General features: G+C 40.5%; 1 long non-coding RNA gene and 1 gene segment (V, D, J or C); both read right to left on the bottom strand.

Annotated features, from left to right (window-relative positions):
• Positions 1-9029: 9029 nt before the first annotated feature.
• LOC102391326 lies at positions 9030-9607 on the bottom strand. The segment is given in 2 exon segments: positions 9030-9388; positions 9553-9607. Coding segments are annotated over 2 exon segments (414 nt in total).
• A 10399-nt stretch (positions 9608-20006) lies between these two features.
• LOC123328160 lies at positions 20007-21308 on the bottom strand. The gene is made up of 2 exons (XR_006542944.2): positions 21140-21308; positions 20007-20368 (listed from the first exon to the last, which is right to left on the bottom strand). It is a non-coding gene; the product is annotated as an uncharacterized LOC123328160 (long non-coding RNA).
• Positions 21309-22744: the final 1436 nt, after the last annotated feature.

The raw sequence follows: 22744 nt of genomic DNA, 5'->3' as shown, positions 1-22744 counted from the left end.
TTATATCCACCTTTTTATGCATAGCTGTGAAATTTATCCCATTTGTAGGTTCTTGTTCCTACCACTAAAATTAAGATACAGAATCATTCCATCACCCTAAAGAACTTACTTTGCAGACCATCCCCACCTCCACAACCCTTGAAAATCCCTGAAATCTGCTGATGTCCTGGTTTCCAGTTATTTGTAACTAAGCAGAAGAGACCACAAAGTCCACAACAGCCTAAAGAGCAGCTTGATATTCTAAAATATATATGCTAATATAATAATTACATATACATACCAGGAAATTGATATTGCCAAAATTTTATTAAAATACAGATCGCAATCTGATACATCAGTTTTATATGCAATCTGGTTTTGATGCATAGCTCTATGAAACTTTATCACATGTATAGGCTCTTGTTACCACCATTAAAATCATGATATAGAGTTGTTCCATCTCTCTAAAGAAACTCTCTTTGTACACTCTCCGGAGGCCTGCAATTCTTTACAATCCAGGTCACTACTGATCTCCTTTCATCTTTTTTTTTGTCCTGTTTAGAATGTTGTATAAGTAGAATCACACTACATATACAGTAATAATAATCCAATAAGTGTAATCATATACCATGTAGCCTCTGAGATTGATTTTTTTACTCAGCATAACATCCTGATATCCACCTAGACTACATCATATATCAATAGCCTGTTCCTTTTAATCACTACAGACTGTCCCCAACTTATGATAATTCAATTTAGAATTTTTGACTTTACAGTAGTGAGAAAGTGATATGCTTTCAGTAGAAACCATACTTGGAATATTGAAATGTTATCTTTTCCTGGGCTAGCAACAAGCAGTATTATGTTTCCTGGTGATTCTGGGCAGCAAGAGTGAGCTGAGCTCCTGGCCAGCCTCAAAATCATGAGTGTAAACAACTAACATATTTACAGCCATTTCATACCCATATAACCATCCTGATTTTCACTTTGAGTATAGTATTCAATACATTGCATAAGTTTCTATCATTTTAGTATAAAATAGACTGTGTGAGATGATTTTTTTCCCAGCTGTAGGCTAATGCAAGTATTGGCCACATTTAAGGGAGGCTAGCTTAAATATATTGGACGGATTTCCTTTTTTTAAATTTTAATTGATTTTTATTGGAGTATAGCTGCTTTACAATGTTAGTTTCTGCAGTGCAGCAAAGTGAATCAGTTTTACATGTATATATTTATCTCTATTCTTTTTTAGATTTCCTTCCCATATTAAATGAACTTTTGACTTCCTATTGCTTCAACTTAAAACGATTTATTGCAAAATAATCCTCTTGAAGTTGAGAAAGATGTATACATAATATTTCATTGTGTGAAGGTACTACAGAATACTTATCTGTTCATTCAGTAAAGATCGCTGGTTGATTTGCAGTATTAAGAATTCAGCAAGTGAATATTTAAGTGTATTTGAAATTCTTGGACTCTTTTCTAGAATGACTGGGCCATTCACCCACCAGCAATGCATGAGCGATCCAACTTCTTTGCATCCTTGCCAGAACTTGGTATTGTCAGTATTTTTAATTTTAGCCCTTATGATACATATGAAGTGGTATCTCTTTGTAGTTTTAATTTGGATTTCCCTAATACAAATTTAGGGGTATATTCTTTGTATTTTCTACATAGATAATTATGTTATCAGCAAATAGTGGCAGTTTTACTTCTTCTTTCAACTCTATAAGATCATTACATCTACTTTCTTTATTTCTTGCTCCAACATCTAGCACTGTACCAAAAGAGTGACAAGAATGGACACACTGTTTTTTTTCTCTTTCTTAGAGAAAATTATAGTCTTTTATTAGTAAGAATACCATTAGTTATTGAGGAAATTCCCCACTATTCTTGTGATTCTCAGAGTTTTCACCATAATTGACTACTGAATTTTTGAAAATCCTTTTTTTCTGATTAGATTAATATGATGATATGATTTTTCTTTTCTTCTAATATGGTGAATTCCATCCACTGATTTTCAATATTAAAGTGTCTTTCACCCTTGAAGGAAATTACATTTGTGCTCAGTATATTATTCATTTTATATATCAATTAATTTTACTTGCTAAAATATTTTCAGAAATTTATGTCTATCTTCAAGATAAAAGATATTTCCATGTAGTTTTTGGTTCTTTATGGTCTTTGTATGATTTGGGTATCAGGGTAATATTAGCCTCATAAAATGAGTGAAGGATTATTTTCTATTTTCTGCAAGAAATTGTCTATAATTCAACGTTTGACAGAATTCTTCAGTGACACTGAGTCTGGGGATTTTTTTTTAAATTAAAACTTCAATTTCTTCATACACATCATGACTTCAGCTATCTCTGGCCCCTGCTCTGAGGAGAGATGAGGAGGCGCGACCGCTGAAGCCCACAGTGAGGTTTGGAGACAGACAGCAGGTGTTTCCAGAGCACTGTGCCCGGCGCAGAAGTAGGTTCCTGCATCTGAGAGCTGGGCAGCCGTGAGGTGCAGGGAGCTGTGTCTGGTCTTTCCAAGCCGACCTGTCAGTCTCTGCTCCGTCTTCACTTCTCCACCTTTAGCTAATATCATCAAGAGGGCAGGACTGCCCCCAGGCCTCTGCTTATACCACTGTAAGTTGTAAAATGTGCTCAAGGAATTGCAGTACGTGGTGAAGTTCTCTCCGTCTTGCAGAAGCAAGAATTCAGAAAAATGCTTTATCTGTTGTCCATTCATTTCTGTTCAGAAAAGCAATGAGAAGTAACAGAGAAAGTCTGATCAGATGTTTATTCTCTCAGCCATAATGGTCTCTTTCATTCTTCTTGTGTATTTTCTCCTTCTTTTCATGTCTCCTTCCCCAGTTCTCTCTATCTCCCACATTTTAGTTTTTATGTTTTTCTCAACATCCTGCTCTCAGTCAGAAAATCCCACTCCTACAGTTGCCTGCAAATAAGATTCCGCTGTGCTGAATTTTCTGGGAGCAATCAGGGAACCCCCAAACTCACGTGATATTTGTATCCATAAGATCAACACTGGTGCTAACAGTAGCATCTCCCTTTTCTTCCTCTTCAGAAAGAGTTGCTGAATCTGCCTGCTCCTAAAAGGGTTTCCCTTGTATCAGCTTCTTCCAGACCTATAGAAATGTATTCTATACTGCCTTTTGGAAAGAAAATAGAAAGCAGTGACTACAATTTGAGACAGCCAGTCAGACTTACTACCTTATTACCCGCCCATCTTCCCCAGGGAGTGTCTATGTTTGCAGATGCTGCCCCTCCGTGACAGGATCAAAAATTGCTGATCCAGTAATACCTGGTAAATAGTGGTTACTCAAACATTTGTTGAATGATAAATAAATGTGTATGTTTACTTATGTGAGAATTTGAATGCAAATGTCCCAAAGAGTAATTTAATTAATTGCTCTTTTTTAAAGTAATTAAATAATGCCCTTCCATGAATGCAAACTATCAGGAGTTGCTTGTAGCTATTTATAAATGTTACCTTTGGAAAACTGTGTTAGCCCCAGTAGCCCTTGTTCTACCATTACAAATTATCACAAATTTGATGGCTCCAAAAAGCAAGAACTGGTTCCCTACAGTCTGGAGGTCAGAAGTCTGAAAACAAGGTGTCAGCAGGTACATACTCCTTCTAAATGGTCTAGCAGAGAATCCTTCCTTGCCTCTTCTGGCTTCTGGTGGCCCCAGGTCCTCCTTTGCTAGTGACTGTATACCTCCAACCTCCTCCTCCATCGAGAAGACCTCAGAAGGCCTTCTCACCTGTGGGTCTCTTAAAAGGACACTTGTCACTGGATTGAGGCCCCACCAAGATAATCCAGTATGGTTGGATTTTGATACCCTTTTCTCAATTACATTTGAAAAGTTTCTTTGTTAAATAAGTTCACATTCACAGTTTCCGTGGATTAGGATGTGAATGTATCTTTTGGGGCCCACCTTCCAGCTCACTATAGGATCCTTAATGTCTTTGAAGTGTTGCCATGCAGTTATATAAATGGTAGACATCTCAAGACTTCTTTGAAGTCAAAAGTAAATATGAATCTGAATTACTTTATATATAGAAACAGAAAGAGAAGCAGGTTTAGGATGTAATGGAAAAGGAAAATCCCATGAGTTAACAAAGTTCTTTGAAATGAACATAATTGGGATAACTTTTCATTTTCAGGCATGTTGGATTTGGACCCCCAAATGAAGACAAGTCTAGCAATGCTATGTTGGTGAAAGCTCCACCTCCACCCTAAAAGAGCAAGGGGTCTGGAGCAGCACTTGGGGATGTTTTAAAAGTTCCCTGGTCTTCATGCAGATGAGGAGCCCTGCCGCCGTTTACACAGAAGGATGTAAACCAAGACAGAATAGTCACCCACTGGAGAAGGCTGCCCTTTCCCATCTCACACCATCATATTTGCTATAGCCTATCTCTGGGTCTTGTGCTGTGAAGGAGATATTTGCTAAATGAAGAGAAGAGAACTTGACTGTGCTTTGGTTTGTGGACTAAAAGGAATCTCTTCATGCCTCGTAGGAAACAGTTTGAATGAATATAAATATAAGATGGCCCTCAGTAGCAAATATTCCTGTCAAACCATCTTAAGAGGGGACCAGATCCAAGAATATTTATAATCAAAAGTTAGCAATATTATCCTCTATGATTTCACATAAGAAGTAATGTTGCTTGAACTCGGCTGTAAAGGTTGAGTACATATATGTGTTTTACACAAGTACTTGGGAAAAACCATTCTGACCACAGAGGACAGCATCCGCAAAGGTTCAGATTAAGGAAAAAGCTTAATACCAGCATAAATGGTTTTATTTTAAAGTGGCTGATTTACATCTAGAGTATGTGGCAGAAAAGAGTGAATGAGAAAACTAGAAGTAACTCAGGGAAAAATTGTACATTGCCTTGTAATTCTTAATATAAAATTTGATCTTTACAATTTCTAATGGCTCCTCATTATCCAAAGATGAGCAGGAAGCAAACTAATTTTATATGTTATTGTTGTTATTATTGTTGTTATTGTTATTCAGTTATTGTTATTGTTGTTCAGTCGCTGAGTCATGTCCAGTTTTTATTGACCCCATGAACTGCAGCACGCCAGGCTCCTCTGTCCATGGGGTTTCCCAGGCAAGAATACTGGAGTGGGTTGCCATTTCCTTCTCCTATATATATATATATATATAAACTCTGTGGTCATGTAGAAGTCAGAGTCAAAGAGTTGAGAATAAAGGCAGGAAGAGAGTGAAGCGGCCTTTGCAGTTATCCAAGTCAGAGGTGCTAAATGCTTGCATTAGGGGAGTTTCAAGGAGTTTAGAGATGAGGAAATGAATGTGGATGCTATTTGAAAAGTAAACTGACATGACCTTGATGATTATTAAGGTCTATGTGCTTCATTAGCACTCTGGTGCCAGTTTGCTACAAGGAATGTATTTATTCTATCAGCTCACATGGAAGCTAGCGGCCAAAGTTACCTCCAGTGATCCTTGCTCCCTGATATCTGGGACCTTGTGTAGCCCCCGTACACACTGAGTCCAGGCTGGCTGCATGACTTACTGTAGTAAACAGATGAGCAGAAGTTAACATCACGCCACTTCTGAGGCGAAAGGTGGCGACTCTTTGGCAGTTGACACTTCTGTGATTTGGAAACCCTGAGGCACAGTGTAAGCTGCCCAGCTTCCCTCAGGGCCACAGAAAGAGATCACATGTGTGGGCCATGGTCACTCCTGAGAATGTCTGAAGAGATGAGCCTGGGCCTCTGAGATTTCAGTTGAGCCTCAGCTTCCAGTCAACCTCACTAATTAAGTGAGTAAATTGAGGGATTCCAGTGCAATTGAGCCCCCTTTCACTGCATGGAGCAGAGGTATCATGAAATAATTAAACAGTAAGTTTTGAGGTGGTTTGTTGTGCAGCAAAACACAGTGACACTAAAGCCCATGAAGAGAATCCTGTTGAAGACTTGTGAGATATGAGCAAGAATGAAATGTGTTTTTCCTCTCTCTGATTTCTGATTGTCTCTAAGAGCTAGACCTGAAACATCTGACTGTTTCACCAAACTTCATTTCACGTGTGGTCTGAGTGCTCCTGCCTTAGCACAGAAGATTAGCTGGTGATGCTCAGGTGTGATCGGAGAAGACAATGGCACCCCACTCCAGTACTCTTGCCTAGAAAATCCCATGGATGGAGGAGCCTGGTGGGCTGCAGTCCACGGGGTCACTAAGAGTCCGACACGACTGAGGGACTTCACTTTCATTTTTCACTTTCAAGCATTGGAGAAGGAAATGGCAACCCACCCCAGTGTTCTTGCCTGGAGAATCCCAAGGAGGGGAGAGCCTGGTGGTCTGCCATCTATGGGGTTGCACAGAGTCAGACACGACTGAAGTGACTTAGCAGCATCAGGAGCAGCAGCTCAAGTGTGATGAGAGCCTTGGGCCCCACAGAACAGGAGCAGGTGGTTGGTTGCTCATGTTGGGGCCCTACAGTAAACAGAGAGATATGAGCTTTCCTTGTTCAATTTGATTTTTATATTTCACTCATTCTTCCCACTCCATGTGACTTTAAAAAATGAGGGACTATTTAAGAGGTCAAATCTGTATCTCTTTAACTAACACAATAGAATATTTTCAATTTCAAATCCATTTGAGAAACCAAAGAAACTGAAAAGTTTGGTGCATGTTTGCTTGGTTATATATGACTTTCATAAAGACACAGGTATTTTTTAAGGAATCTCATTTCCAGGTTTGCATTTTCCCCATGTTTATAAGAGTAGATTTTCCAAATTATGTGCCTCTGCATCCAGGAATTGATTACCTACGTGGAAAGTGTTTTATCTCCTTACCTCCTAAGGTGAGGAAGAACCCAGGGAATGTGGAATCACAGGTCAGTTTCAAGCAGCATTCTATATTGAAATGCCGTACAAATGTAATCAGTTTCTATATGTTCTTTGGTATGAAAAATACATGAAGCACTGTGTTGCAGCAACACACAGTATAGACAAATTTTGTCCTTGCTTTTTCTCTGTGCTTTTTTTTTCTGCCAATTCAGAGTTAGCTAAAACACAGGGTCTTCACTGATAGTATTAGAAATTCCTTCCATTGATCTTTATGCCAATAATGTTGAAGACCCAGTTTGGGAAGTTGACCAGCAGCTCTTTTCTTGCATGTTGTTTAATTCCATCAACACTACTGTACAATGAACTACAGGTTCACCTCAGTCATTTCTGTGCTCTACCTTCCAGTTCTATGCACATTCATATAGCAAAATGGATTCAACCATTTGCAATCTGATGGACAAATAGATTCATTACTGCCTTGTGAATGATCTTTGAAAAAGAAATCTTTCACATGAAATAGTTTTGGTCTGAGGGGTTTGTATGCAAATCAGTATTGTTTTTATAATGTGTATTATCTTTCCTAAGCATAATGACACTAACAGATTTTTTAAAATATAAATTTATGAAAGAGAGAGAGCACAATAACAATGTAATTCAGGAGGCTGGACAGAGGCTAGATATTAATTACTGATGTGTATGGTGGGACTTGGAGAAGGCAATGGCCCACTTCAGTACTCTTTCCTGGAAAATCCCATGAACAGAGGAGACTGGAAGGCTGCAGTCCATGGGGTTGCTGAGGGTCGGACATGACTGAGCAACTTCACTTTCATTTTTCACTTTCATGCACTGGAGAAGGAAATGGCAACCCACTCCACTGCTCTTGCCTGGAGAATCCTAGGGACAGGGGAGCCTGGTGGGCTGCCATCTATGGGGTCGCACAGAGTCAGACACGACTGAAGTGACTTAGCAGCATGGTGGGACTGCTGCTGCTGCTGCTAAGTCGCTTTAGTTGTTTCTGACTGTGCGACCCCATAGACAGCAGCCCACCAGGCTCCGCCATCCTTCATTTCTCCAGGGGAGAAACCTGAAAACACAAGCTATAAGATGAAGAGGCCCAGAAGCAAGTTAATTCATGTTGACAAACCCCAGAAAGATCCTAGAATTAGCAGCCTCTGCCAGAGGAGCCTGGTGGGCTACAGTCCATAGCATCCATAGCTCAGAGTTGGACACACCTGAAGCGACTAAGCAGCAGCAAAGCACCAATGTGGTATTAAGTGAAAGTGTTAGTCACTCAGTCGTGTCCAACTCTTTGTGACCCCATGGACTATATAGCCCACCAGGCTCCTCTGCCCATGGAATTATCCAGGCAAGAATATGGGTAGCCATTCCCTCCTCCAGGGGATCTTCCTGACCCAGGGATCGAACACGGCTCTCCTGCATTGTGGGCAGATTCTTTACCATCTGAGCCATCAGAGAAGCCCAATATGGTATTAAACTGGTGGGTTATTTGGAAATCTGCAAAATGAGCACAGTACCTGATACTTGATCAACTTCATATACCTGGAAATTACTAAGAAACTCAGATCCTGGAGTTCGGTTACTGATTCATTATCACAATTGCAATATAAACTGGTGGAGAGACCAAGTTTAGTAGTGAATTTCCCCTATCAATGCTTCTTCCAGATATCACAGTGATTTTTAAAAATGCAAACAGCCACATAGTAAAGAAATGACATACATATGTCCATGTAGTGGGAAATTTGCACTAAAGCAAAACCAGAATCTACAATGAGTTAAATGAGACAGAATTGACTGTTCTGGTATAAAACATGCCGACTTCCATGCCAGATGTGTGAGACAGCATATCCCCATATTACATTCGTGCACATAAGGAAATACCATAAAGACTAGCTTTTAGGATGTAGCAATAGTTAGGGGTAAATATTACCCAGGTATAACCACATTATTTTAGATAGGTTTGAAAGCTATCTAGTTTACTTGGAATCACAGGGAAAGAGGAGGCTAGGAATTGGAATTAATTATATGGCCAGTATACTGGTGGTAGTGGAGATTAGTGATGTTTAGGAACAGTCCAGTTAGTTGAGGAAGCTACAGTGACTGGAATGCCTGTTTATCTATGTCTGCATTTCCCCCTGACTACCAAAAACACTGTCATTCATTGAATTTCCCTTTTCCTCCAGACAATGGCTCTTCGTCAATGCTGGTCCCAGAGCAGCAGCAGGCACGGGTTTGGACATGGCCTGCAGAGGGCTGAAGGGCACTGTGTGGAGGCACAGAGGTATGTGGCTGAGTCTTCAGGCTGGGATCCTCTGAGGTACATGGAGCTGTAGCCCTCCTTAGTATTCAGAGTGACTCTCACTCGTCCTTGCTTCTTTTCATCCCCATTTACACTTATTACAAACAGGTTCTTGGGGCCCTTTGCAGGTTTCCATCTGTACCAGTGTAAAGCATAGAAAGAGCTGGAAGGGAAACTGCAGGTGAAATTGGTGCTCTCTCCTTCCTGAACCCACAGCAAAAGAGGACGCTGTTCCACAGTCAAGAGGCTGCTCACTCCTGTTCAGAAAGACAAGGTCATACATAGAAAGTGATTTCTCTACAGTGTTCATTGCCTTCACACATTCCCAAATATTAGAATCTTGAGGTGCCTGACTTCATCTCCCTCCTTCCCCATCACCACCCCAACTGTTCAGAATGTCTTCAGCAGCCCCAGGACTTACGGCCAAGATGAAGCCACAGGATCAGCCATGAGGCTGATAAAGTGTTCCTCTCCATTTATCCTGATCAAGTATCCTCAGCAGAGGAACGTTCTGCAGCCTAGATTTGTGAAACATGCTGCTTCAGAAAATAGGTTTCTGTACCTGGTTGCCCAACCAATCAGAGACAAGACCACATACATGTGCTAGAAACACACCAACCATTTCTGCCCTAGAATCAGTTGCCTGTGGTTCAAAATGAGGGATCAAACACCACTTTCTTGAGACCAACTTCACAAACATTGAGATGAGCTCACTACACAAAGAGAACTGACAACCTTTCAGAAGTGAGCTGCTTAATCATGGACTGCTACTATGCAACTTGAGAGAGTGGGATGGTAATATGTGACATGAATCCCACTTTGGTTAAGAATCTTTATATGTATTATAAACAAAATTTTTAAAACTTTCAAATTCCCCAAATAGAAATGTTCACCTACATAATGTGCTGAATTTTCTTTTGCTTCATGTACATTATTCTAATATGAAAGTCATGCAATAGAGTTACTATTATTCCTAATTTACAAATAACAAAAACTGAAGCTCAAAGTGTTTGGGTGATTAACTCAAGGTGAAATATCAGGGAGGTGGCATAGTAAGAATTAGAACACTTATCTATCTGGCATGGAGCATATCGTGTTTGGAAATTGTCATGCCCCTACGTTAATGAAATTCTGTAAATGTTTTAAATGTCTGAGGTTATATGTTTTAAAAATAACAGGAGTCTACTTGTTGATTTTTTTTCTATTTTTATAAAGAATTTCTTGATGTCAATCATTTTTAAAGACTTTATTGAATTTGTTACAGTATTGCTTCTGGGTTTTTTAATTTTTTTTTGGGGGGGGGTGGGGACAAGACATGTGGGATCTTAGCTCCCCGATCAAGAATCAAACCAGCACAGCACCCACTGCACTGGGTAAGCACTTCAAGGACAATACAAAACTATATTAAGATAGAGAGCTACTCTTGGGATGAGGAAAGGCCTGTGCTCTAAGTAAGGTATGGAGGGAGGGCTCCACCCTGACACTTACTCTGCACACCAGGCAAGGTATTGAGCCTCTCTCATGTTCAATTTCCATTTCTGTGAATAGTCAGCATCCTTCTGCTCGGCGCTGGGCTCACAGTGGCATTCATCATCTCATTCACTTCTAAGAACCCTGCATGGTAGATTCTATCAATGAGGAAACTGAAGCATAAAAATAATTAAGTGATACTCCCAAGATCACTCAACTAAAGAGTAGTAGGTCTGGAAACATAATCCAAGTCTTCCATCTCAAGCACTGTTACACTGCCTCCCTAAAGTAGCGTGGACCCAACTTTGAAGGGTTAGGATAGGAGCTAAGTGAGAACACCCCTGAAAACCGCCTCACACAGCACTTCCCCAGCGTGGGCTCTCAGTCAGCTACAGGCAACGCACAGAACGCTGAGGACTGGGAGCCAGACTCAGAAATTGCAAAGGAGTCTCTCCACAAGATAGAGATTAATATTTTTTGAGGTGCAATTGACAGTTTAAATGGTAGATTTCATGTATTTTCATAAGTTTCCATGGTCTATCATGTTCTTACTGTTCAGGGAAAATCAGTTCATTAGGGTGTTATATTGAGAGATTGAGATGTTGTTGTTGGAGTGAGTATACCAAGCAGTGTTTGCTGTGATTGCTTAGTTTTTTCCCCTTTTTTGAGTCTTGCTCGCATTCTCAGAATATTTTTATACTATACTACAAGAAAGGACAGAGTTGTAGAAACTATTTCACTTACCAGAAGAAGAAGGAAAAAAGAAAACAACCCTTTGTGCAATAATTCTGAGCTTCCTTTCCAAGGTAGCCTATTACTTGCCAGCCAAAATCATTGCATGCAGATACTTTTTGGCCAACACAATATTTGTCATTTGAAGTCAGTCATTCTCACATCTGGTAGGCAAAGATGAAAAACCAGCCAGTTGTCCCGAATCTTCTCTCTCCTTTGATTTCTGCGTTGAGACTTGTACTGACTTTGGTTGAACAATGGCAGCCCCAATTGTGACTAGCGTGCATGCGTACAAGCTTAGCCTCTTAGTCTTTGAAACCTTTGAACTGTAGCCACTCAGGCTCTTCAGTCCATGAGATTCTCCAGGCACATAATACAAGCGACTAGGTTTGCCCGCAATTTAATCCATGATCATTAGAGGGCGGCAAGGTGCCCAGGGTAAGCGTCACAAAATATTTAGCAGGACACCAGGTGGCAGTGCTCAGCTTTCATTCTTGCTACGCAGTCGCTGAAGCCTGATTCTCTGGGAATGCAGATAGTAACATTAAGATAAAGCAGTCACAAAGGTGTGACACTTGAGTTTTCAAAGGTGCACCATGTAAATGTTTCGAGGGATAGCGTCACAGCAGAGAGGGCAAAGGCAAGGGGCACAGGCCTTGATATAGGGATATGCTTGGAGTGTTTAAGGAGTAATATCTCTTCTTTTCCTGTAGCCTCTTGTTTTTCCAGGCACACTACAACTTGCTAAAGCATTTAGCACTTAACTGGATAGTGGATGATTTCCTCATCTACTGATCCTGGGGCAATTTGTACCTAGGTTTACCATCTTCTTTCCTAGTTGTCTTTAGTTTCCAATTTAAACTAGTATAATGTCACCATCACTGAGACATTCAGCCTCCCTGTCTTAGATCCAAGTGCTTCTCCATACCCAAACTTTCTCTTCAGGAGCCCTCTAAGATGGTACACTCTGGAAGACAATAAAAGTTTGGGACACTTTTCACAGTTAGAAAAGTTATGTCTCACTTCTCAAAGATTAAAAGAAATGGTACCTGTCTTAAAGGGTTTTAACACTTAAATTAGATAATGGATTGTAAATTCACCCATGCCTTACTATATTATAGTAAAGCTCAATAAATATCAACTTTCTTTATTCTACTAAAGAATACCTTTCCTTCAAAGTCCACTTCTGTGACCTACTTTTCCCCCCCCACACACATCAGTTCAGTAATGGAAGCTTCCAGGATATTTACTTAATCACTTCCTTTCCTGGAGACAGTCATTATTTTTCCTTATCCTTTTGGTGTCATATACATCTAGCTACGTTGATACACTCAGGCTGAAAGGACACGGATGGAACAGATAAGGTTTGATCTTGGTTTCTGTAAAAATAGTAAAATCAAGGTCATACTGCATGTTTACTACCTATTGGATATAATATTTCTGATTTGGATCTCCAAGATTTTGCTATTCTTATTAGCTATTTTCTCTTCTTATTGATTTATGTGCTTTTAATATATCCTGCATTTGAGTCCTTTTTCAGGACTGTGTATTGCATACATAGCCTTCCAGTCGGGCCTTGAATTTTCCCTCTCTTTGCAGTGATTTTTAACAAACAAAAACAATTTTAAAATATACTTGTGTGCTCATAAGAAGCTCTTGAAACTTTTATGTGTTTGTTTTCTTGAGAAATGCTTACCTTTTGTGACTGTTATTGCCTGTGATAAGTCAGGTATCATTATTAATTATGTTTCCCAGAATATAGCATATCAATTTCCCCTGAGTATTAGTAAGAGTTTTACCCACTAAAATAGACACTTGGATTTGTCTTCAATGCTTTGCAAACTTCTGCCAAAACCACAGAGGTGGACTTGCAGAATCCCTTACTCATCTTTATTACTTTCCATATAGCGTTGTTCCTGAATAAGCAAGCAGCTTGTTTTATATGAAGTTAAGTACAACAGTGAGTGGAGATTCTTGCTATGAGCAGAGATTACAGAATAGGTAATGCAGGAGGTAGTTATAAATACCAGTTACAACCTTGTGGCCATTTGCAGTAACAAAAGATATAATAGTTATCAAATTACTTTCATTTTATATGAATATATTTATGTGTACATTAACCATTTTTAACTTCCATCTCCAGTTTTCCTGCCTGTAGTAGCATAAAATGTGTTACTGCAAGTTAATTTTTATCTCTTTGTATCTCAGTAGTCAAGTTAAAGAATTCAATGGATCCTCTGATTCAGCTATCAGAGGAAAGAGCATCATCCCTAATGGATAAATGAACTTGGTATTCTCTTTGAGGAAGATAGGTTGCTTTGGTTGATTGAAGAAATAATTACATCATGTTAACAGGAAGCATAATTTTCCTGTTGTCCTTATAAAAAAGTAGTGTTGTTCAAGGAGGTACTGATGAATACTTAGTTAACAAGGAGGAAAGTTAACTAGTTAAGGTATTATGGTATCTTTGTACTGTTTCACCTTAACTATCTGGAAATCTATTTCCTTGAATTTGCTTCCCTTTTTTGTTCTGGGTTAGGCTTGGCCATGGAAGAGATTTGTGTAAGTTTTGGAAGGTACTTGAGATGAAGTAGCCATATTTTTATGTTCCGCGGGTTGGTACAGAGCTCCAGGGACTGGCAATACATAATGTTGCTGATGATCTGATAGTTCAACTTATTATTGACTCATAACTCCTCTACCTCCCATCAGATCTCTTACTCATGTTATCTTTGTATTGGACCAAGTGTGCATGTAGCATGATGACAAATGGCCTCCACTTCTCCTGAAGGCCACCCACCGCTGTGCGATGAAGGAGGTAAGAGACAGACAAGTTTTAGTGTGTCTTGTGGGTTCCGTTGTCCTCATACACTTCCATACATGTCACAGTTTTTCCATGCTTGTGTCCACATCCAACTTTCCTTCACAAATGCTACTCTAGTTGACTTACAGTGAATTAAACTCAACACCAAATACAAATATAACCATTTTTTATGGACTCTTCCACCAGCTCTACCTGTTGCCTGTGTTCTAATCCTTATAACTTATCTCTTACTCTACATCACTGGTGGTTCTCTTTCTCTAATTGTGCCCTGACAAAAAATCTGAGAGGAGAGGACTTAAGGAAATTGTTTTCATGATGATTTCAGCTTCTAGACCCAGATTTGTGATGTGAGGATCTTTAGGTGAAACTGCCATTTTATATTCTTATTGGGAAAGTTTTCAAATTTAGACAGCTTTACACATACCCTGGATGGTTGACTTAAAAGTCAAAAATTCAAGATGAGAATATAGCAGTAGAAAGTTACCCTGGACACCTGCTTCCAAATGACATGGAAGGAGCTTTCTTTTAGTGTTAAATCTTCTGATCCAGGCCACAGATGAAACAAGCACAGGACTATAATTTCTTGTCTGGGGTCTGCAGGTGTGTATTTTGGCGGTAGTCTTGCAGCAGGGGTGGGAGGGGGTGGGGTTGTCGGGGAAAGGGAGTCTTCTCTCTTATCCAGCTCAGGAGTTTTTGTTCAGCTTTTCCTATCACTTCAAGCACTGTGAGTTCCCAGAGAGCACAGAAGTACTTTGCAGAGTCTTCCAGCTTTAAGGCTGAGATAATGAGGCTGATGGCTTTACGTGATCTCTGAAAATTTATGGAGTAGCAGCCATCCCTTGCATTCGGGCTGTAAGAATTCTGACCAATAAGGTAAATCATCTCTCCAGTGGGAAGCTGCTTATACCAAAAAATGTTATAACTGTTCCAACTTGTCTCATACTGACAGTTCATGGTGGCTGACTCCCCAATTTGACTGGATATTTCTGGCTGGTCTTGAGTAACTTTCTGGGCCACACCAGATCCTGTGGAAAAAATTAGAAAACAGAGATGAAGCAGTGAATAAAATAGCGTAGGAATTAGACTCATTTAGGTCTCCAAAAAGAAAAACCAAACTGAAATCCTAAGACACTTGCTTTTCCCCAGTCCTCCTTTCCTCCCCAAGTCCCTGTGAAGCACCCCATGCCTGTGTGCAGTCCTTTCACCCCAGACACTCGCACCCAGGCTTGGAAGCCTCCCTACCAGAGAAGGTGAAGGCCAGGAGCACCCAGAGCAGACTGGAGAGCGGCATGAGGCACAGAATCCCCTGCTCAAATGTGCTCAGTTCTGCCTCAGGCTGAGAGTTCAGTGTCTTTGAGCACCTGGCAGCACATATACATAGTAACTGGTTCCTGTGTCACTCCTACAAACAGGAAGCAGTGTTTGTCATGTTCATAGGTAACGTGGTCTGTGCACAGATGGGGAAAAAAAGTGTGATTCACCACAAACCTTTACTTTGTCTATTTTTTTCACCATAACTAAGTTACACTGAGTCTGAAAAAAGGGCTTCCCTGATAACTTAGTTGGTAAAAAATCTGCCTGCAATGCAGGAGACCCTGCTTCGGTTCGAGCCTGAAAGAGGACTTTGCAAAAGCAGTTATTAGTAAAGATTTGAGCTGAGGGGTATTGAAGAACAAACAAGTTGACATTCATTGATGATTATTCAACAGAAAAATTTTGCCATCCCATCTAAAGTAGGATTTGTTTTTAAATTTTTTATTGGAGTATAATTGATTTACAATGTTGTGTTACAGCAAAATGAAATGTCCATGGACAGAGGAATGGATAAACATGTGGAACATATGTACAATGAAATTGTTGTTGCTCTTTAGTTGCCAGTCCTGTCAGAGTCTATGACCCCATGGACTCTAGCCCATTAGGCTCCTTTGTTCATGGAATTTCTCAAGCAAAAATAATGGAGTGGGGTGCCATTTCCTTCTCCCAGGGGCTATACCTGACCCAGGGATCGAACCCACTTCTCCTGCTTGGCAAGCAGATTCTTTACCACAGAGCTACCAGGAAAAACCCACAATGAAAGCACTCGGCCATGAAAAAGAACAAAATAATGCCATCTGCAGCAACATGAACAGACCTAAAATAAGATGTAGTACAAGCTATGAACCCTTTTTGTAATCTACTTACTTACTGGTCATTCATTTAACCTATGCTTACATTTCTCCATCCAAAATCTAAATACTCTATTTAGAAATTCACAGACTTTGGTCTTGGAGAAAGGCAGTCTTATTCAAAATTTTTGATAATTTTTTTTCTGAGTTTTAGAGCTCTAAAATACTGTTAAAATACAAATGAAAACCTGATACCTCAGCTTTATATGCACTCTTTTTTATGCATAGCTCTGTGAAATTTTGTTACAGGTGTAGGTTTTTGTACCACTAAAATCACGATACAGAATTTTTCCGTCTCTCTAAAAATAACCATTTTCCTGCCCTCCCCATCCCTGCAACTGGTGATGACCCCTAGCAGATGCTGATCTTTTCATCTCTATATTTTGTCTTTATGAGAACTCTATATAAGTAAACTCATACAGTATGTATACAATCATAAAAATATGTTAAGTGTAATCATCTACCATGTAGTCTTCTGAGACTGACTTTTTTTTCACTCAGCGTTGAGATCCATATAGGCTATTGAGTGTATCAATACTTGGTTTCTTTTAATCACAGGAGACTGTGTCTAACTTATGATGAATCAACTTAGGATTTTTGACTTTCTGGTTTAGAGAAAGCTATGTATGCATTCACTAGAAACCATACTTTGATTTTTGAATTTTGATCTTTCCCCATGCTAGCAACATGCTGTATTATATCCTCTGATGGTTCTTGGTAGCAACAGTGAGCTGAGCTCTCAGTCAGACCCAGGAACAGGAGGGTAAACAACTGATCCACTTACAGCCATTCTGTACCTGTACAACCGTTATGTGTTTCACTTTCAGTATAATACCTTTAAGGTAGGCCAGGCGAGGCTCTGACTCACAGTAAGGTAAGTATATTAAATGCATTTCCCACTTACTGATATTTTAAACTTAAAATGGTTTATTGAGACTTAACCCTATCGCAAGTCGAAATAGATCTATAAATTATATTTTACTGTATGAATGTTCAGTTCAGTCACTCAGTCGTGTCTGACTCTGTGACCCCATGGACTGCAGCAGGCCAGGCTTTCCTGTCCATCACCAACCCCTGGAACTTACTCAAACTCATGTCCATAGAGTCGGTGATGCCATCCAACCATCTCATCCTCTGTCATCCCCTTCTCCTCCCGCCTTCAATCTTTCCCAGCATCAGGGTCTTTTCCACTGAATCAGTTCCTCCCATCAGGTGGCCAAAGTATTGGAGCTTCAGTTTCAGCATCAGTCCTTCAGTGAATATTCAGGACTGATTTCCTTTAGGACTGACTGGTTGGATCTCCTTGCAGTCCAAGGGACTCTCAAGAGTCTTCTTAAGCACCACAGTTCAAAAGCGTCAATTCTTCGGCGCTCAGCTTTCTGTATAGTCCAACTCTCACATCCACACATGACCACTGGAAAAACCATCACGTTGACTAGACGGACCTTTGTGGGCAAAGTAATGTCTCTACTTTTTAGTATGCTGTCTAGGTTGGACATAGCTTTTCTTCCAAGGAGCAAGTGTCTTTTAATTTCATGGCTGCAGTCACCATCTGCAGTGATTCTGAAGCCCAAGAAAATAAAGTCTGTCACTGTTTCTACTATTTCCCCATCTATTTGCCATGAAGTGATGGGACTGGATGCCATGGTCTTAGTTTTCTGAATGCTGTTTTAAGCCAACTTTTCATTCTCCTCTTTCACTTTCATCAAGAGGCTCTTTAGTTCTTCTTCACTTTCTGCCATAGGGTGGTGTCATCTGCATATGTGAGGTTATTGATATTACTCCTGGCAATCTTGATTCTAGTTTGTGCTTCATTTAGCCTGTCATTTCGCATAATGTACTCTGCATATAAGTTAAATAAGCAGGGTGACAATATACAGCCTTGACATGCTCCTTTCCCGATTTGAATCAGTCCATGTCCAGTTCCATGTCTAGTTCTGTTGCTTCTTGACCTGCATACAGGTTCCTCAGGAGGGAGGTCAGGTGGTCTGATATTCCAATCTCTTTCAGAATTTCCCACAGTTTGTTGCGATGCACACAGTCAAAGGCTTTGGCATTGTCAATAAAACAGAAGTAGATGTTTTTCTGGAAGTCTCTTCCTTTTTCCATGATCCAGTGGATGTTGGCAATTTGATCTCTGGTTCCTCTGCCTTTTCTAAAACCAGCTTGAACATCTGGAAGTTCATGGTTCACGTACTGTTGAAGCCTGGCCTGGAGAATTTTGAGCATTACTTTGCTAGCATGTGAGATGAGTGCAATTGTGCAGTAGTTCGAACATTCTTTGGCATTGCCTCTCTTTAGGATTGGAATGAAAACTGACCTTTTCCAGTCCTGTGGCCACTGCTGAGTTTTAGAAATTTGCTGGCATATTGAATGCAGCACTTTCCCAGCATCATCTTTTAGGATTTGAAATAGCTCAACTGGAATTCCATCACCTCCACCAAGTTTGTTCGTAGTGATGCTTCCTAAGGCCCACTTGACTTCGCATTTGAGGATGTCAGGCTCTAGTTGAGTGATCACACCATCATGGTTGTTTGTGTCATGAAGATCATTTCTTATATAGTTCTTCTGTGTATTCTTCCCACCTCTTCTTTACATCTTCTGCTTCTGTTAGATACATACCATTTCTGTCCTTTATTGTGCTCATCTTTGCATGAAATGTTCCCTTGGTATCTCTAATTTTCTTGAAGAGATTTCTAGTCTCTCCCATTCTATTGTTTTCCTCTATTTCTTTGCATTGATCGCTGAGGAAGGCTTTCTTATCTCTCCTTGCTATCCTTTGGAACTCTTTGGGACCAGTAAAATGACTATCCATTAAGTTTATTCAGATTTTATGAAAAATACTGGCATTTCTCAATTTTTAGAGGATGCAAACTGCACCTTTTCCCTGTGAAAAGGTGAAATATAAGTGTTTATACTACAGGAATGGCAAGTTGTCACTTTCTCAAAAAAATTTTAAAAGCTCCTGGTTTTGTGAATAGCCATTCTAGTTTCAGACATTACATTATAATGGAGATGTCCCCATAGATACAAAAATGAATTACAAAGATATATAAAGACAACACTCTTTATGATACCACAGCAATGGAAACAATTATTTATTAATGGAAAGGCAATTAATGACAGAATGTCTCAGAGTACTATATGGGCATTGTAAAGAATGAACTGGACGGCTTCCCAGGTGGCACAGTGGTAAATAATCTGCCTGCAGTGCTGGAGACAAAAAAGACCAGGTGTGATCCCTGGGTCAGGATGATCCCATGGAGGAGGAAATGGCAACCCACTCCAGTATTCTTGCCTGAAAAATCCCTTGGACAGAGGAGCCTGGCAGGCTACAGTTCTTGAGGCTGCACATAAAAGAAGCCTTTGGAAAAGGAGAATTATTTGTACTTTTCTTACTTTTAGGTTGAGACTAACACACTGGAACCAACATTTTATTGATACAAGGAAAAACCAGGACAAATTGTTAGTGCTTCTCACTTTATTTCTGTGTTGCAATTAGGATTCTTAGCAGCCATATAATTCTTCTCAGCCACATCAACCAATGAAGCACCACTTCCTTGTCTCCTTTTATCTTTTCTTTATCCATCTTCTCCCCTTCTCCTTCCCTTCATTTTCCTCATCTCTTACTGCTCTCTGAGTCTCCTTCCAGATGACTCTAGATTTGCTCTCGTGACTGCTCCCCCGCTGTGTCCCCCCTTCTTCTCACCAGAGAAACACTGCACAGGTGCAGCCCCGTCTGTCCCAGTGTGCCTCTCTCAGGATGCAGTAGTACACAGCGGTGTCTCTCAGGGTGACCTGGGGCAGGACCAAGGTGCTGCACTTTCTGTCGGAAGCTGTGTTCAGAGAGGCCATGCTGCTGTTCACGGTGTTTCATAAGCCATGAATGACATACTGTGGACACTGATTGGGATTTTGCTGATACCAATGTATATATATATAGTCATTTCCATCAAAGGTATAGTTATTACAAGGCAGGTTTACATCTCCTCCTTAAGCACAATCCATGGAGCTGGGCTGGGAGGTCTTAGCATCAATAATGGTCCCTATGGGGTTAAGAAATCAAATTAGCTCCAGAGCACAAATCAGTGTAATTCTATGGATCAAAGTCATAACCCTCCCATAACTGTCTGGCCCTAACCCCTACTCCACTGTTTCTATTTATGTCCTGCAAAAATATTATTGGTGTTCATTATTGGACTGCAAGGAGATCAAGCCAGTCAATCTAAAAGAAATGAACCCTAAATATTCATTGGAAGGACTGATGCTGAAACTGACTCTCCAATACTTTGTTCACTTGATGACAAGACCCAACTCATTGGAAAATATCCTGATTCTGGGAAAGATTGAAGGCAAAAGAAGAAGGGGAGGGGTAGAGGGTGAGATGGTTAAACAGCATTACCGTTTCAGAGGACGTGAATTTGACCATACTCCAGGAGACAGTAGAGGACAGAGGAGCCTGGCATACTGCCATCCATGTACGTAAAAAGTTGTATACAACTTAGTGACTGAACAACAACAAAATTATAGAGGCCAAAGACATGGCAAGAATCAGAGATCCATAGGCTTTGCTCCATGGGTCGTTGGCTCAATAGACCGAGAGATTTCCTACAACCTGCTTACTGCTAAGGACTCGTGGGGAATCATGGCCATGATTTAACCTGTCATGTAGAAATCTGGCCTCTTTAGCAAACCCACAGATCATTTCTCAGATCCATCACTATAATGCTGAATACAGCACAGGGAGAGGAGTAGAGAGTAAATAATTTTGTGGCCCTTTGCCCTCAAGTCATCCCCTGTAGACACAGAACACTCACCCAAGGTCAGAAACACAGTTACTCCAGTCACCAGCCTCATACCTCAGGGACAAGCTAGGACCACGGGCTCAGAGCTCAGGCTTGTGTCTGATCCTTGGCTTAAGGAGGTTCCAGAGAACAGAGGCAACAGCTGTTAGTAAAGACTTACAACGAGTGCAGATACCACTGTGTTGTTTCCAGGACCTTTTCAGGCAATGATCAAGCACTTCCTTATCTAGGTCTTCCTCCCCTGTTTTAGTCATGTCCCCAGAATATGGTGAAACATTCGCAGCTCACTGTGTAATCATCTATGAAGTTTAATGTCTGGTTCTGGCAAAGGAACACCAATCACAGTGATGTGTCTATGCACAACCATTGGTCTATCATTTGTTTCTTAAGAAATTGGATGATGCTCCAAGAAACTTGTGGAATGCTGTATTTAATCCCAGAAAAATGCACTGAGCTCTGTGTTGTAAGATGATGAAAATTCCTATCCATGTTTCAGAAAATCTTTGGGAGGTTCAAAAGTAGGATGTGGTCTGGGAGATGGAAAGATTAACATTGACACTAAAAGCTACACATCCTGGAACCTGGAGCTCTTGTAAGTGTTCTTGGAATCATGCATCTATCACCATCTAGGTAGACAATTTTCATGCATCTGTTCTTAATATACTAACTGATTGACATAGGTGGTGTTCACCTCATCCTCCTTGAACAGTGGTCCATAATCCTCATGTCCCCTATGCCAATGCATGTGGCTGTTGTGCAGCAAGGATGCTAAGGCAAAGGAATAGACAGAAAGAAAGGCAAACCAAGTGGGGTTCGGGTGGAGATGAGTGTGAGTGGTAAAAAAAAAAAAAAGTTGGAGGCTGGGAAAAAGATTTTAAGGAATAGAAAGATGAAGGGATAATCAGAGCAGGAAAATGGGAAAGTGGTGTTTAAGGAGGTACATGGAAAGGGCTTAGGCTATTCGGCTAAGATCCCCTGAATCCTTGACCACACATATTCAACAAGGGATAATAAAGTACAAGTTGTCTAAAGAAGATGAAAGCATGTCATTTTTCCTTTTTTTGGCACATCAATGGAAAACAAATTTCCCTTCCCTTCTCCCAGAAACAGTTTTCAGATGAAGCAGCCCCCTCTTGTGACTGAATAAAAGAACTGGAGAGCTAAACCCAGACCCAAAGTCAACAAACAACTATTTGAAAAGTTCCTCAGGTTTGAAGGTAAATAGGCTTCCCAGGTAACTCCCTGATGGTTCAGTTGGTAAAACCCACCTGCAATGTAGGAGACCCTTGTTCCATTCCTGGATTGGGAAGATACACTGGAGAAGGGGTAGGCTACCCACTCCAGTATTCTGCCCTGGAGAATTCCATGGACTACCGTCCATGGGTTCACAAAGAGTCAGACATGACTCAGCGGCCTTCACTTTCACTTCATGTGACTCTAGTGAAGAACTCATCTGCTAATGCAGGAGACTTAAGAGACACAGTTTCAACCCCTGGATTGAGAAGATCCCCTAGAGAAGGGCATGGCAACCCACTCCAATATTTGTGCCTGGAGAATCCTTTGGAAAAGGGAGCCTGCTGGGCTATAGGCCATGCGTTCAGAGGGCCAGACATGATT

Source organism: Bubalus bubalis, chromosome 11 (assembly GCF_019923935.1).
Source record: "Bubalus bubalis isolate 160015118507 breed Murrah chromosome 11, NDDB_SH_1, whole genome shotgun sequence".
NCBI classification, from domain to species: Eukaryota; Metazoa; Chordata; class Mammalia; order Artiodactyla; family Bovidae; genus Bubalus; species Bubalus bubalis.
The sequence above is the reverse complement of the archived record's forward strand: the minus strand, read 5'-3'. Positions and strand labels throughout refer to the sequence as shown.